Raw genomic sequence first — 15337 nt, forward strand, 5'->3', positions numbered from 1 at the left:
ACTAGCACTGTCTTATGTATTGAAGTGGACTAGCACTGTCTTATGTAGTGAAGCGGACTAGCACTGTCTTATGTAGTGTCCGAGATGGCGGACTAGCACTGTCTTATGTAGTGTCCGAGATGGCGGACTAGCACTGTCTTATGTAGTGTCCGAGATGGCGGACTAGCACTGTCTTATGTAGTGTCCGAGATGGCGGACTAGCACTGTCTTATGTAGTGTCCGAGATGGCGGACTAGCACTGTCTTATGTAGTGTCCGAGATGGCGGACTAGCACTGTCTTATGTAGTGTCCGAGATGGCGGACTAGCACTGTCTTATGTAGTGTCCGAGATGGCGGACTAGCACTGTCTTATGTAGTGTCCGAGATGGCGGACTAGCACTGTCTTATGTAGTGTCCGAGATGGCGGACTAGCACTGTCTTATGTAGTGTCCGAGATGGCGGACTAGCACTGTCTTATGTAGTGTCCGAGATGGCGGACTAGCACTGTCTTATGTAGTGTCCGAGATGGCGGACTAGCACTGTCTTATGTAGTGTCCGAGATGGCGGACTAGCACTGTCTTATGTAGTGTCCGAGATGGCGGACTAGCACTGTCTTATGTAGTGTCCGAGATGGCGGACTAGCACTGTCTTATGTAGTGTCCGAGATGGCGGACTAGCACTGTCTTATGTAGTGTCCGAGATGGCGGACTAGCACTGTCTTATGTAGTGTCCGAGATGGCGGACTAGCACTGTCTTATGTAGTGTCCGAGATGGCGGACTAGCACTGTCTTATGTAGTGTCCGAGATGGTAAACGATGCGATCTAATGTATGCTTGGATCTGTACATTGACCAACATTGAAGTCACTTTGCTATGATAATCTCTAATGAAAGTGTATGTTGTACCATTTGACGCCGTTTTGTGTTCTATACTAAAAACTATCGATGTATTTGTATTCTACAAATGTTCTAAATAAAAACAAATATATTTCGAAACTGAACAAAAGTTGCCTGCTGATACTGATGGTTAGAAAAGCAGCAAACACTTTCAGTCTGTTAAACTGGATAACGTGTTGTATTTGTTATTAATCAGATTGTGTATTTCACCGCCACGTTCCCCTACGTGATACTGGGTATACTGCTGGTGCGTGGGGTCACCCTAGATGGCGCCGTGGACGGAATTGTGTACTACCTCAGACCAGATATATCTAGACTCGGGGATGTACAGGTAATTAATTACGTAGTTGATGGTATATAATTGTATATTATTGTGTTAAGCGGTAACTCTCGGTGATGCGGACAATTTAGAAAAACTTCAACAACTTAGAACCTAACATAAGACAGAGCATGTCAGTCTCAGTATTTAAAGACACTCTTCGTTATCTTAGTGACATAAATATTCCTATTTATTATTTGATTGGTGACAGGAAAACTAATATTTTGCATGCCAGATTAAGACGTATATCGAGTACTCTAAATGACGACTTATTTCATGCTAATTTGATTGATTTCCAACTTTGTCAATGTGGACACTATAAAGAAAAAGCTTACCATTTCTTCTTTTTTAACTGTAACAAGTTTGTAGATCAGAGAGTAAAATGGTATCGCGAGTTAAATGAGTTCATCCCACTAGACCTGCAACTAATATTACATGGAAGTCCTGATTTAACAAAAAAGAAAACGAAAAATTATGTCTGCACACACAGCAATATATTCGTGATACAAACAGATTTTGATTTCTGTATCTCCCTCCGCACAATTTCTCTCCCTCTATCATTCCCTCCCTATCAGCTTTCTTTCTCTTCCTTTAATCAAATATGTCCCTTCCATGATATATATGTATGTATATCTAACGACAGCGTCTTTGATCTTTCTCGATTCATATGTCATTTACGGGTATATCAGAAGGAAAGGAAAGACAACGGTGAAAGCAAAACATGGCATGAGATATAATGAACATTGAACAGCTGAAAGTATGGAATAGTGTAATGTTAACAAATGTCAGCTGAGTCGAGTAGGATCACTCTGTCTAAAAACAATACTTTAAAACATTCTTGTTAAAAATGTAAAATGTAAAAATGTAAATGAAGGAGACTTCTAAATTCTCTTCCTCCATTTCCCTCTAATTATCACCCTATCTCTACTCTTCATAAACTCACTTTCAAAAATAAAATCACTGTAATTCTAATGTGATCTTGTGTACATATTTGAGTGGTATACTGTTTTTGGGAAACGTGTGCCCGATCCCTTTGTGTATTTATGATACAATATGAAATGTTAAAAAGAAAAAGAAAAAAAAGCGGTAACCAGACCTGAACTATGAGGTGTATTATTTAATAATATCTTGACAAATCGCGAAATATTATCTTAACACAAACAAATGTTATCACTATACAAAAATAAAGTCCTACCAGGTTCTTTGTTCGCCTTGGTTTCGGAGGTAATGACCAGACCACTGAAGAATAACGACAGTACATATTTTAATGAATTATCATTTAACAATGAATTCATACCACTATACTTTGTAATGGTACAGACCGTGCTGTGATGAATGTACTCCTATATATTTACAGGTCTGGATGGACGGAGGAACACAGATATTTTTCTCGTATGCTGTTGCCATTGGTATAATGATAACCCTTGGGAGTTATAACAAATTCACAAACAATTTTTACAGGTAAATATGTTCATGTTAAAGATTTTTGTCACAAACGTTGTTTCAAAAAAAGGAACAAGCAGTTTGCAAAATTACTTTAAATGAATAATTTAAAGATGGCATTTGCCCAGTTTTTTTCCCTCTGTGCTTATATTTGAAAAAATAGATGCTTTAGCATGCATATAATCCATCTGTTTGTTCAAGTGAAATGATAAATCTGGCCAACATAGAAAGTTACCTTGTAAAATAGACCTCAGTTAAAATATATACACGATATTCAATGGTTTGTCGTTTAATATCAAATTTTATTTACGAATATGGCAGATTAATAATAATAAAAAATAAATAAAAATAAAAAATCAGCCATGCGAGTAATTTATTTTCGGTTCAATAAATTTATTTTTGAAAAACACAAGCAGATACAAAAATGTCCTCATACAAGAAGGCTCCCACTCGCCATTCTCAGCTCAGTACTGTATATATTGTATACATTCTAACTTACAATCTACTACTTCTTGATATATATTTATCTGTACTATTTGACACTGTTATGTGTTCTATAATAAAAACTATCACATGTTACTGTACAATTGCTCATCACTGCATTGAAAATATAAGCTTCGCCAGTTTGGTAATTCTCTATATTTCACAGGAAAACATGTAATAAATCCTATTATTGTTCAATATTAATTTCGTACTACGCATGGTGCAACAGACTTGCAGACTTAAATTACATGAAAATAATCTCTTTCTGTGTAACATCAGGTTAATTCATATCTGGTTCTGTTGGACTTCATTATCAATTTGTGATGACAAATGTCGTGTATATGTTTAGTATGATCCTGTGTAACCACTCCAGTAATCACGGAGTATTAAGGTGTATGTTTAGTATGATCCTGTGTAACCACTCCAGTAATCACGGAGTATTAAGGTGTATGTTTAGTATGATCCTGTGTAACCACTCCAGTAATCACGGAGTATTAAGGTGTATGTTTTGTATGATCCTGTGTAATCACTCCAGTAATCACGGAGTATTAAGGTGTATGTTTAGTATGATCCTGTGTAATCACTCCAGTAATCACGGAGTATTAAGGTGTATGTTTTGTATGATCCTGTGTAACCACTCCAGTAATCACGGAGTATTAAGGTGTATGTTTAGTATGATCCTGTGTAACCACTCCAGTAATCACGGAGTATTAAGGTGTATGTTTAGTATGATCCTGTGTAATCACTCCAGTAATCACGGAGTATTAAGGTGTATGTTTAGTATGATCCTGTGTAATCACTCCAGTAATCACGGAGTATTAAGGTGTATGTTTAGTATGATCCTGTGTAATCACTCCAGTAATCACGGAGTATTAAGGTGTATGTTTTGTATGATCCTGTGTAACTGTGACAAGGCTGGTTGCTAGGGAATTAGCTCGTATAGGCCAGCGTTGTCACGTAGTATATAGGAATCTTCAACAAACAAAGATGAATCTTGTTTCTGTGTCCAAATAGATGTTTTATTCGTGGCGTCTTGTTCGAAAGTAACAAGAACCACCTGGACACAGTAAGTTAAGAATCATCGGAACTTTCCTAAACCAATCAAATTACGTTTTACAAATTACTTCGGCTGAAGTTTCATCTATTAACCAATCAAACCTAATTTAGCGTAATGGTCAGTAGCTCTGTTTGTTTACCGAACTGGCCATGACCGGTTAATTACTGGTTTAGACCTGTCACCAATATCTCAGGTTAGCTGAGGTATTGTGACGTAACAATTGTCACTAGACCCCTTAATTGCCGGCTAAGTGAAAACATTTCTTTTGAAGTTATTGGACATATGGCCTGACACTAATTCCTAAAACGACTCAGAACTAACAGCTTGGAACACCTGTGATCGAATCTTTTAAGGACAGCTTTTTATATGTTTGTTTATCGCTGACATATTGACTGACATTCTAACGAAGGCTTATATCTTGTAAACACTTTGTAATCCTGATGTGTTATAATACAACTTTTAAGGAATAGCGGACATTCCTGTTCAAAATAAAATCTTAAAGTCAAAATTATCTTTCTCATTTTAAGTGAAATACAAAAATTAAATTATCTAAACTAGAAGTCCTATTGATATTAAATATATCGTTTAATTTTTGCTTTATTTTGAAACCAAATATGACAGAGTGTTTAACACTGCGACATTTCCTCCGGGCTTCAAAAACCAATTCCTCCGGAATTGCAAATTGATATAAGGAAAGAAAAAAAACAACAACATAAAACATGTTTGAAAAATCAACATATGTCAAACAACGAAATTAAAAAAAAAATGTAAAAAAAAATAGTTATATACAACATCATAAGTAAAAGAACATGTTCAATCAGTAGACATGAGATGGATCACACCAGGCTTGTGTCAATGGATATAGTTGTTGTACACATGTCACGGAAATGCAGGAGAGATAAATCCAAGTCACGAAATAAATCCAAAGGGAGAAAAATCAAAACGAAGGTGCAGGTATAATCCGTAACGAAGTAAGTTGGGTCCCTTTCACAACTACTTTATTGAATCCACTTTTATGTACCGGAAGTGGAAAAACACAGATTGTACGTCTCAAGGTTTCCTCGCAGAATCGTGCATGGATATGTTGACGTCGACATTAAAACAACACAGAATTAATCCACCAGTGAATACACCGTTTGTTCGTGACCATGCGTGTTCCTTATGGAAATTGTCACATTAACTATCACAATAAAAATGCCTGTTTGTTGTGTGATCCAGTTAAACGAACAAGAAATACGAGAAATTCAAAGGTTATCATGCATTCCCAGTACATATGATCTGATGGCAAAGCAAACTCTTAAGTATACGATGAAAAAGGGTTAAAAGAGAAAAAAAATCATAATAAAAATCATAAAATGAGATATCTACATATGTATAGTGTCAAATGTGGGAGGATTGAAAATCCATTTGAGCATGGAGTTCATGCCGTATCTGTCAACTTTGGGTAAACCGACTCGACGGTGGGCTCAGAGGTTGCAGAGAGATCTTTGACCTGAACTGGTAAGATGACGTCACCTATGCGTTTATATAGCAATGCATTGAAGGGCTTTGAAATAATGTTATGGGTCCTGTATGCCAAAAGAGGGTCAAGCTTTATGTCACTGGGCAAACTCCACTTTGTATTAAGTCCGGTTACTTCTACGTTCAAGCCTGCCCAGTCAACAAATAAAAATGATCGTAACCCGAAGCTAACTCTAAAATCTTTCAATGGGTATTCTGAAGTAAACGACAACGAATTATGGGCGTATGGTATTTTCCGTATGGGAATAAGAACTGTTGATTGCTCGTTAGATAATTCGAGCACCAACTGAAGCTTATTAGACCTACAATATTTGTATATCAGATAGATCACCAGGGCAATGATTGCTAACGTGCCTAAAATTTCAGATGTGGAATACACATGTTGAAGAGGAAAGGTAAATGGGAGTTCTGTTGTAGTTGGAACGGAGGGTGTAGAATAATGAAATATTGGTATTGAGTAAGTCTTTTGAGCCTTGTGCAATAACGTAACAACTGTTGCGAGTTGGCGATATTTTTGAAAGAGAGCAACGAATGCTAAGAAACTCAAGATCGCTACGGAAGTAGATAAGAGCGAAAACATTAGGGCATAATTGAAACTCGGAACAAACTTAGCTGCATCATCTAGCATTGTTTCAGATAGAGTTTGAAAAATGACTCTATTTTGCCTAGCGCTTTCCGAAATGGTCTTGATATCAAGGCTGGCTTTTTGCTCACTAGCTATCAAACTTGAAAAATTGTGGGTAAAAAGTTGAAAATGTGGAACTTTAACATCTAACGGTTTTAAAAATGCCGAATCAGGTGTCAAGTCGTCTAGAGAGGAATTGAAAAACTGCTGTAGTAAAATAAGATTCACCGCATGGACCATCGTTATATCGTGTGTTTGGTTCTTCCTACATCCAGACCAATGTTGCGGTATAAAGAATGATTTGGTTGACAGTGAACATTTACATGGAACCGAAATGGTACAGAATGAGCATCCTTCATAAGTTGTACTACTGTCTTCACAGTTTATGTCAAAACTTGAAATATTGATCAATAGAAAATGAGAAGAATTCAAGCTTACAATTTTTGGAGCAATGACATCTTGTTTGAAATGAAATACACAATTTTGATTGATCGCTCTTAATTTGCTATGAAAAAGACTCAGGAAACATGAGTTTTTAGTATCATTCCGAAATACAAGATGTCGTTCACAGTGCCAAATGTGATTGTGATGTGCACAAGATTTCAAATCTCTCCTTTTCAACTCAGCGAAATATTTATTGTCAGATGACAAAAGTAAAAAATCATTGTCAGAAACTAACTCAGTTCCATGTTTGCTTGTGGAATTCAGGGGTATTGGAAAACTAGCAACACTAAACAATTTAGCTTTAATGGCCGAAACAGGAAAATTGACCGCTATAAAAATGCTTGAAAATTGTCTAAAAATCACATACTTTGCGTTTCGGTAATAAAATGTAGGATGTGAATGGGTTAAGAAAAATCCATGAGGTTGAAGTTTTTCTTCAATATAATTTAAAATATTCGTTAGGACATCGTCCGGAACTAACAAGGGAGATAATTTGCCCTGTAATGTACTTAATACACCCATCAGTAGCTCCTCATATCGGGTCAATACTCTAAGAGACAGTCTTGTTTGTTTTGTCATAGCAGCTACTAATTGCGCTTGTGCAATTTCTGCTGAAATGAGGGACTTATTGAAATTATCTCCTATTAATTCAATTGCATTATGGTTATCAGTTACAGCATCAAACGTGTTGGTAAGCCTATGGTCAAAATTCCTAACAGCAGCAGTAAAAGTACCTATCTGTTTCGAAGCAGCCTGTGCCATTCTCTGTTGGTTTGCCCTAATCATTGCGACATTTCTAGATAATTGCTCTACATCTGAGGTGGTTGAAGTGCCAAACAGAGTTTTAGCTAAAGAGCCTATAAATGGGAGAAAAGACCTACGTTTCCTACTCATCGAAAAACGGTTTAGATTGTGATGAGGTAAAAGTTTCTTAATCTTTGACAAAATTGTTCCTACATCTAAACGCGTCTGCTTATGTAGAGCCACAATTTCAGTTATTGCTTCTTGATACCATGGGCATTGTCTACAATTCAGGGGTTTTTCCGATACAAAAGGAAAAAGAGGTAAGTCCAACTCAAAATAATGTGTCCACTGGTCTGCCGTTGGGTAAAGTGATCCTTCATTCTTGAAGGTAACACCATAGTTTGGTAAGGTTTTTATACCGTCACGGGTTGTTATTCCTGCTTTCCCAATTGATACGGCCGTACAGAAAAGTAAACAGAAAAAAAGGAAGGTGGCCATCTCGTCAAGAGAACCTACAAAGACACCAAAGGGAGATTTTTAAATAAAAAGAAATAATTTCATTATCGATCAATGGTAGTGAAAAAAAAGGTGGGAAATATGCGTCGACTCATATTTAACCCTAGCACTAGTTTACCCCTAGATTTTCTAAGGTAGGTATTGTTTTTAGACTATCATTGATGTCCACTATCAAAAATAGAGAAAGAAAAAAAAATGAATCTTTAAAAACAAAAATGGCCCCTAGAACTTATTTCTGAGAATTTTCTTAGGATTTCAGCAGATAAAAAGAATAAACAAAATTCTGTATTCCATGACACGGCAAAGACCTTTATGGCTTCACATTTCAATATCACCTAACTACTCTTGAAATCTGGATTTTATCATGAACCTATTATATATTCCTATGGTTCACACAATATCAACTTTAAAGAAAGGACAACTGAAACTACATACATCTCCTACAAAAATTCGCTTGACATGTTACTATACGTATGCGAAATATTATTGAATCGACAATATATCGAACGTTATGCTAACCATAGTGCAATTAAGTGTTAGCATCTCTTAGCTAACTACACTTTTCAGGCTGCTTACCACGAAAGAAAAAAAAATATTCAAATACACATCTCATGTACACTTTCCAATTAAATAATGAAAAGAAAAAAAAATACCTCTTTTATTCCACTTTTCTACTAAACTTATCACTCTCACATTGAAATGGAAATACTTCTTAAATTAACACTAGTTTTGTGTCTATGGTAACGATATAATGGTCTATACACTTTTAAAATACTTTTTAGCCTTACCTAACCTTTTCTTTTTGCGCCCTTGTTTTGTATGAGTTTTGTTGTATTCATCTACCCATTCTTTTTGAACATTGCTGGCTGGCTCCCATGTTGTAACGCTAGTTCCTTGCCATTTAATTTTTAGCTGTTGAATCCCATTCCTAACTCTACTGCCTAAAATTTTCTCGAATGGATATTCCTCTTGGGATCTATCGTCGAGGGGTTCAGTACTAGCAGGATCGTCATGTGTAGGGTCGGGGTCTGGGATATTCTGTCTCTGAAAATCGACTAGATCATCCTGTGTCTGGTGATCGGGATTCTGGTTCAACTGAGCCTGAGGTTGGACCTCATTGAACCTATTTCTTTGGTCAGTGTGATAGTAGTGCTTTAATCTAACTGCATTGACTAAGGACTCTACAAGCTTACCTGTGTCTACGTTACGTAGTTTGTAGGTGTAGTCGGAACTTTCCTAAACCAATCAAATTACGTTTTACAAATTACTTCGGCTGAAGTTTCATCTATTAACCAATCAAACCTAATTTAGCGTAATGGTCAGTAGCTCTGTTTGTTTACCGAACTGGCCATGACCGGTTAATTACTGGTTTAGACCTGTCACCAATATCTCAGGTTAGCTGAGGTATTGTGACGTAACAATTGTCACTAGACCCCTTAATTGCCGGCTAAGTGAAAACATTTCTTTTGAAGTTATTGGACATATGGCCTGACACTAATTCCTAAAACGACTCAGAACTAACAGCTTGGAACACCTGTGATCGAATCTTTTAAGGACAGCTTTTTATATGTTTGTTTATCGCTGACATATTGACTGACATTCTAACGAAGGCTTATATCTTGTAAACACTTTGTAATCCTGATGGAATAGCGGACATTCCTGTTCAAAATAAAATCTTAAAGTCAAAATTATCTTTCTCATTTTAAGTGAAATACAAAAATTAAATTATCTAAACTAGAAGTCCTATTGATATTAAATATATCGTTTAATTTTTGCTTTATTTTGAAACCAAATATGACAGAGTGTTTAACACTGCGACATAACCACTCCAGTAATCACGGAGTATTAAGGTGTATGTTTTGTATGATCCTGTGTAATCACTCCAGTAATCACGGAGTATTAAGGTGTATGTTTTGTATGATCCTGTGTAATCACGGAGTATTAATATAAGGTGTGTTTTTGTTACAGGGACTGTATATTGATATCGTCGATAAACAGCGGGACCAGTGTCGTAGGAGGATTCGCTGTCTTCTCCGTACTGGGATTCATGGCCAAACAACACAACCTTCCGATAGCAGAAGTGGCTGATGCTGGTAGTTATTATTATCAACAATCAGTGTTATTCTTAGTGAATATTGTTTTGCGAATTCCAGTAAAGTATTTCATTTCATAATTCATTTATATCAAATATCGATCATAGTAAAGAATAATGTAATGAAAAATTGGATTACTTAATTGATTAATAACCAACATGCAGTTACTCGCACAGTTGTGGAGGGAAACTTTAAGAATGAGTTTTGTATATTTTTTTCTGATCATCAATAGATAAAAAAGAAGACAAAATTCAATCAAGGCTGTCAATATTCAGAGATATCGCTCACCGACATATTGTAATAATAGTTGACAGTGCTGTGAAGGTTCTAATGAGTCCTATTAGTTTGAGGATTGTCTACAATTGCGACAAAATACACATCAACAATATAGAAATTAAAAGTTTTGTTCAAACTGTCATCGTAACCGCGATTATTTTACAGTACATTTAAACATGTATTCCTTGTTTTTTGTTACTTAATACAAATCTATAGACTAATGTTAATCAACATGATAGGTAATGTTACACCATGTCAGTCAGGATACAGATGTTAATTAATATATAAATTAATGTTACACCATGTCAGTCAGGATACAGATGTTAATTAATATAAATTAATGTTACACCATGTCAGTCAGGATACAGATGTTAATTAATATAAATTAATGTTACACCATGTCAGTCAGGATACAGATGTTAATTAATATATAAATTAATGTTACACCATGTCAGTCAGGATACAGATGTTAATTAATATATAAATTAATGTTACACCATGTCAGTCAGGATACATATGTTAATCAATATAAATTAATGTTACACCATGTCAGTCAGGACACAGATGTTAATTAATATAAATTAATGTTACACCATATCAGTCAGTATACAGATGTTAATCAAGATTTAAATTAATGTTACACCATGTCAGTCAGTATACAGATGTTAATCAAGATTTAAATTAATGTTACACCATGTCAGTCAGTATTCAGGTGTTAATCAAGATTTAAATTAATGTTACACCATGTCAGTCAGGATACAGATGTTAATTAATATAAATTAATGTTACACCATGTCAATCAGGATACAGATGTTAATTAATATAAATTAATGTTACACCATGTAGGTCTGGATACATATTATAAATGTCTACAAACTGCTACTAGTAGATACGAAAATAAAACCTGGTGCATAAAATAGATAAATCGAGCTAGGCATCAGGAAGGTATTCAGATGTAAATTGTAATAATGTAAATGTCATCTGAGTGATCTGATAGTGTCAAACAGATGATACTGATATTTTGACCTAAACAATACTTTGCCTGCCGTGTATATCGATTTACTTTCCTATTCTTGTATTTCTGAGTTATATATTTCGCATTGTTGTCTATTCTTCAATATACCTACAGTATAAGTAAACTTCTGGAAAAAAAAAAGAAATCTTTACAGTAACTGATCAATATAAAATATAGCGCTGTAATGCTAATAAATGTACACATGAATGTTTGTCGTGGTGACAATAGCATGCCTAATACAAATTCTAATTTTCAGGGTTATGTAGATCTTTTGATTTTACATGTTAGGTCCCGGCCTGGCCTTTATCACGTACCCTAAAGCCCTGACTGAGATGCCGATTTCTCCGCTGTGGGCAGTGCTTTTCTTTTTTATGATAATTCTACTGGGACTAGACAGCCAAGTAGGTCGGAGTATCAAAGCTTAGCAGCATTTGGTGCTTGTTTTCTCCCGCAGTTTCAGGCTTTTGTAATACGAACGCGCTGTTCAATGAGAGAGTGAACAATAAAGTCAGAATTATCAGAATTGTAGGCAGAAATATACATATATATGATTCAGGCTGCTTTATATAGATTCTATACACGTTTAAGACTGCAAAAACAGGAGAGTAAGAAAAAGTAACAAAATAGAATAACTTGATGACGATTTCTCCGTATGATAATGTTTGTATTTGATATAGACACTCAAAGAGATTTGGTTTTTATCGAGAAGAATAGCTCATGCGACGTATGTTTTGTATGTATTTGTCGGATAGAAACATGATACACTAAAATTATATATAAAATCTGATACAAATCTTTATACAATTTAAGTATTCAGTTTTAACGCGCAGCATTAAGGTAGTGGGACGATTGATCTTCTGTTAATATACTGCGATCTTTTTAAGATTAGTATCAGGGTGGGGTGTTCCTGCTGGCTACCTTCGGCGATATGCTTCAGTGAGGTAGCACTATGAAGTAGGCATCGCGCTATAACAAGGGGACAAAGCGAACATACTGCAGCCTCTTAATACATACACACATACACTGAACGCTTGCAGGTCACACACAAAGAAGGATGTCTTTAAATTACTACAGCTGTCGATAGGAAGTTATATGATACAAACACAAAACTTGTTACTAAAAAGTATATAACTCTGATAGAAAACACGTGATCCGTTCTTAGTGGACATCGTGCAACAAAAATACTATTCTTCAACACTGATACATACAACAGATCTAAATATAGACATGTAGATTCCTCCAGAAAGTACAAAGTGGGTATGACCAGGTGTTAGAGGGAGTAAGCGTCTTTTGCTTCATCGATAATACCGGTCTTAATACCTACCTTAATTACCTTAATACATGTACCTACCTTAATTACCTTAATACCTAATTTAATACCTACCTTAATACTTACCTTGATACCTACCTTAATACCTACCTTAATGACCTTAATACCTACCTTAATTACCTCAATACCTACTTTACGATCTACCCTAAGGCCCTGACTGAGATGCTGATTTATCTGCTGTAGGCAGTGCTTCTTTGTGATAATTCTAATGTTACTAGACAGTCAAGTAGGTCGACGTTTTTGGATTTCTCCACTGCAACTTAAACCACTGTCCAGGGACACTGAAGACAATTGCATATATGGCAATGATAAGTTTAGCAATGATGTATTGTGACACTGATTGGGATATCGCTAAGAAAAAAAAACTATATAAATGACTACAGGAGAAAAAATCAAGTGTGACAAATATAATCACTGGACGAAAGAAGGAGGGTATATCGCCTTATTCTGTTCTACAAAATGATAAACGGCTTAGTGGCAATCCCCTCGACGACTTTGTAACTCCTAACAGTTATAGAACCAGACAAAACATACAAAGACATCAAAACATATCACCGCAAATTGTGAGATCTGCAAAACAAAATCTACTTTCAAAAAAAAAAAAAGGGGGAAAAAAAAAGACTGTAACAATATCAGTAAAAAGTGTGTTCCGGCCGAGAATATTGAGGCCTTCAAACACCAATTCGTGGACTAAATCGCCTCCCCTCACCGTGGACATTTATCTCCAGAATTGAAGCCGTCAATGCACCATATATATACGGTTACACTCCTAGATCAGATCCGGGTAAAGTCACATTCTCAAAATAAAAACTCGGATTGGGACAACGAAACTACATTGTACCAGTTGCATTATCACCGGGACTTTGCATTGGCATGGTCATCTTAATCTCTTGAAATATGATGGATTTTCTTCGGTTGTCGGTTTGGCTGCCCTCATTACAACACTTGGGAACTTGATATTTTCATATTGTCATTTTTACCCATTTGTTGATGTCTCCTGATACCTCTCATCATATGGCCTTGACTGTTGATGTGTCTTCACATTCTTTTTCATATGACCTTGGTTGTTGGTTTTTCCTTGATACCTTCGTTGAATAGCCTTAGCTGTTGGTGGCTCCTTGAAACCTGTCCTCATATGACCTGAGCTGTTGGTGTTTCCTTGACACCCGTCCTCATATGACCTTAGATGTAGGTGTCTCCTTAACACCCGTCCTCATATGACCTTAGGAGTAGGTGTCTCCTTGACGCCCGTCCTCATATGACCTGGCTGTTGGTGGCTCCTTGAAACCTGTCCTCATATGACCTGAGCTGTTGGTGTTTCCTTGACACCCGTCCTCATATGACCTTAGGAGTAGGTGTCTCCTCGACACCCGTCCTCATATGACCTGATATTTTGGTGTCTCCTTGACACCTGTCCTCATATGACCCTGTCTGTAGGTGTCTCCTTGACACCCGTCCTCATATGACCTTAGCTGTAAGTGTCTCCTTGACACCCGTCCTCATATGACCTGAGTTGTTGGTGTCTCCTTGACACCCGTCCTCATATGACCCTGTCTGTAGGTGTCTCCTTGACACCCGTCCTCATATGACCTTAACTGAAGGTGTATCCTTAACACCCGTCCTCATATGACCTGAGTTGTTGGTGTCTCCTTGACACCCGTCCTCATATGATCTTAGATGTAGGTGTCTCCTTGACACCCGTCCTCATATGATCTTAGATGTAGGTGTCTCCTTGACACCCGTCCTCATATGATCTTAGATTTAGGTGTCTCCTTGACACCCGTCCTCATATGACCTGAGCTGTAGGTGTCTCCTTGACACCCGTCCTCATATGATCTTAGATGTAGGTGTCTCCTTGACACCCGTCCTCATATGATCTTAGATGTAGGTGTCTCCTTGACACCCGTCCTCATATGATCTTAGATGTAGGTGTCTCCTTGACGCCCGTCCTCATATGATCTTAGATGTAGGTGTCTCCTTGACACCCGTCCTCATATGATCTTAGATTTAGGTGTCTCCTTGACACCCGTCCTCATATGACCTGAGCTGTAGGTGTCTCCTTGACACCCGTCCTCATATGACCTGAGTTGTTGGTGTCTCCTTGACACCCGTCCTCATATGACCTGAGTTGTTGGTGTCGCCTTGACACCCGTCCTCATATGACCTGAGCTGTAGGTGTCTCCTTGACACCCGTCCTCATATGATCTTAGATGTAAGTGTCTCCTTGACGCCCGTCCTCATATGATCTTAGATGTAGGTGTCTCCTTGACACCCGTCCTCATATGATCTTAGATGTAGGTGTCTCCTTGACACCCGTCCTCATATGACCTGAGTTGTTGGTGTCTCCTTGACACCCGTCCTCATATGATCTTAGATGTAGGTGTCTCCTTGACACCGTCGTTATATGACCGTTACTCCTTAAAACTAAAACGTCTACCAAACATTGGTAGGGTGGTATATTCAGGGACTTACTTCAATAATTCTGTATTTCGACATATCTGTTTATTTATCACATCGTTGAATTTAATTTCTCTCCCAAAAAGATATTTCACATGGGTAGATTTAGTTATATGAAGATGATTTGACATGGCCTAGTG

At 36.9% G+C, this 15337-nt stretch overlaps 1 protein-coding gene across 1 annotated transcript in view; it reads left to right on the forward strand.

Moving 5' to 3' along the window:
- LOC117337982 (sodium- and chloride-dependent creatine transporter 1-like) overlaps nt 1-15337 on the forward strand; it is a gene marked incomplete in the record, with an annotated part of 29371 nt that overhangs the window by 3535 nt on the left and 10499 nt on the right. The window contains 4 exon segments of the mRNA XM_033899143.1: nt 1071-1205; nt 2551-2654; nt 9995-10119; nt 11699-11811. Of these exon segments, the coding sequence (XP_033755034.1) occupies nt 1071-1205; nt 2551-2654; nt 9995-10119; nt 11699-11811 (477 nt within the window).

The sequence above is a fragment of the Pecten maximus genome, chromosome 11 (assembly GCF_902652985.1).
Source record: "Pecten maximus chromosome 11, xPecMax1.1, whole genome shotgun sequence".
Taxonomy (NCBI): Eukaryota; Metazoa; Mollusca; class Bivalvia; order Pectinida; family Pectinidae; genus Pecten; species Pecten maximus.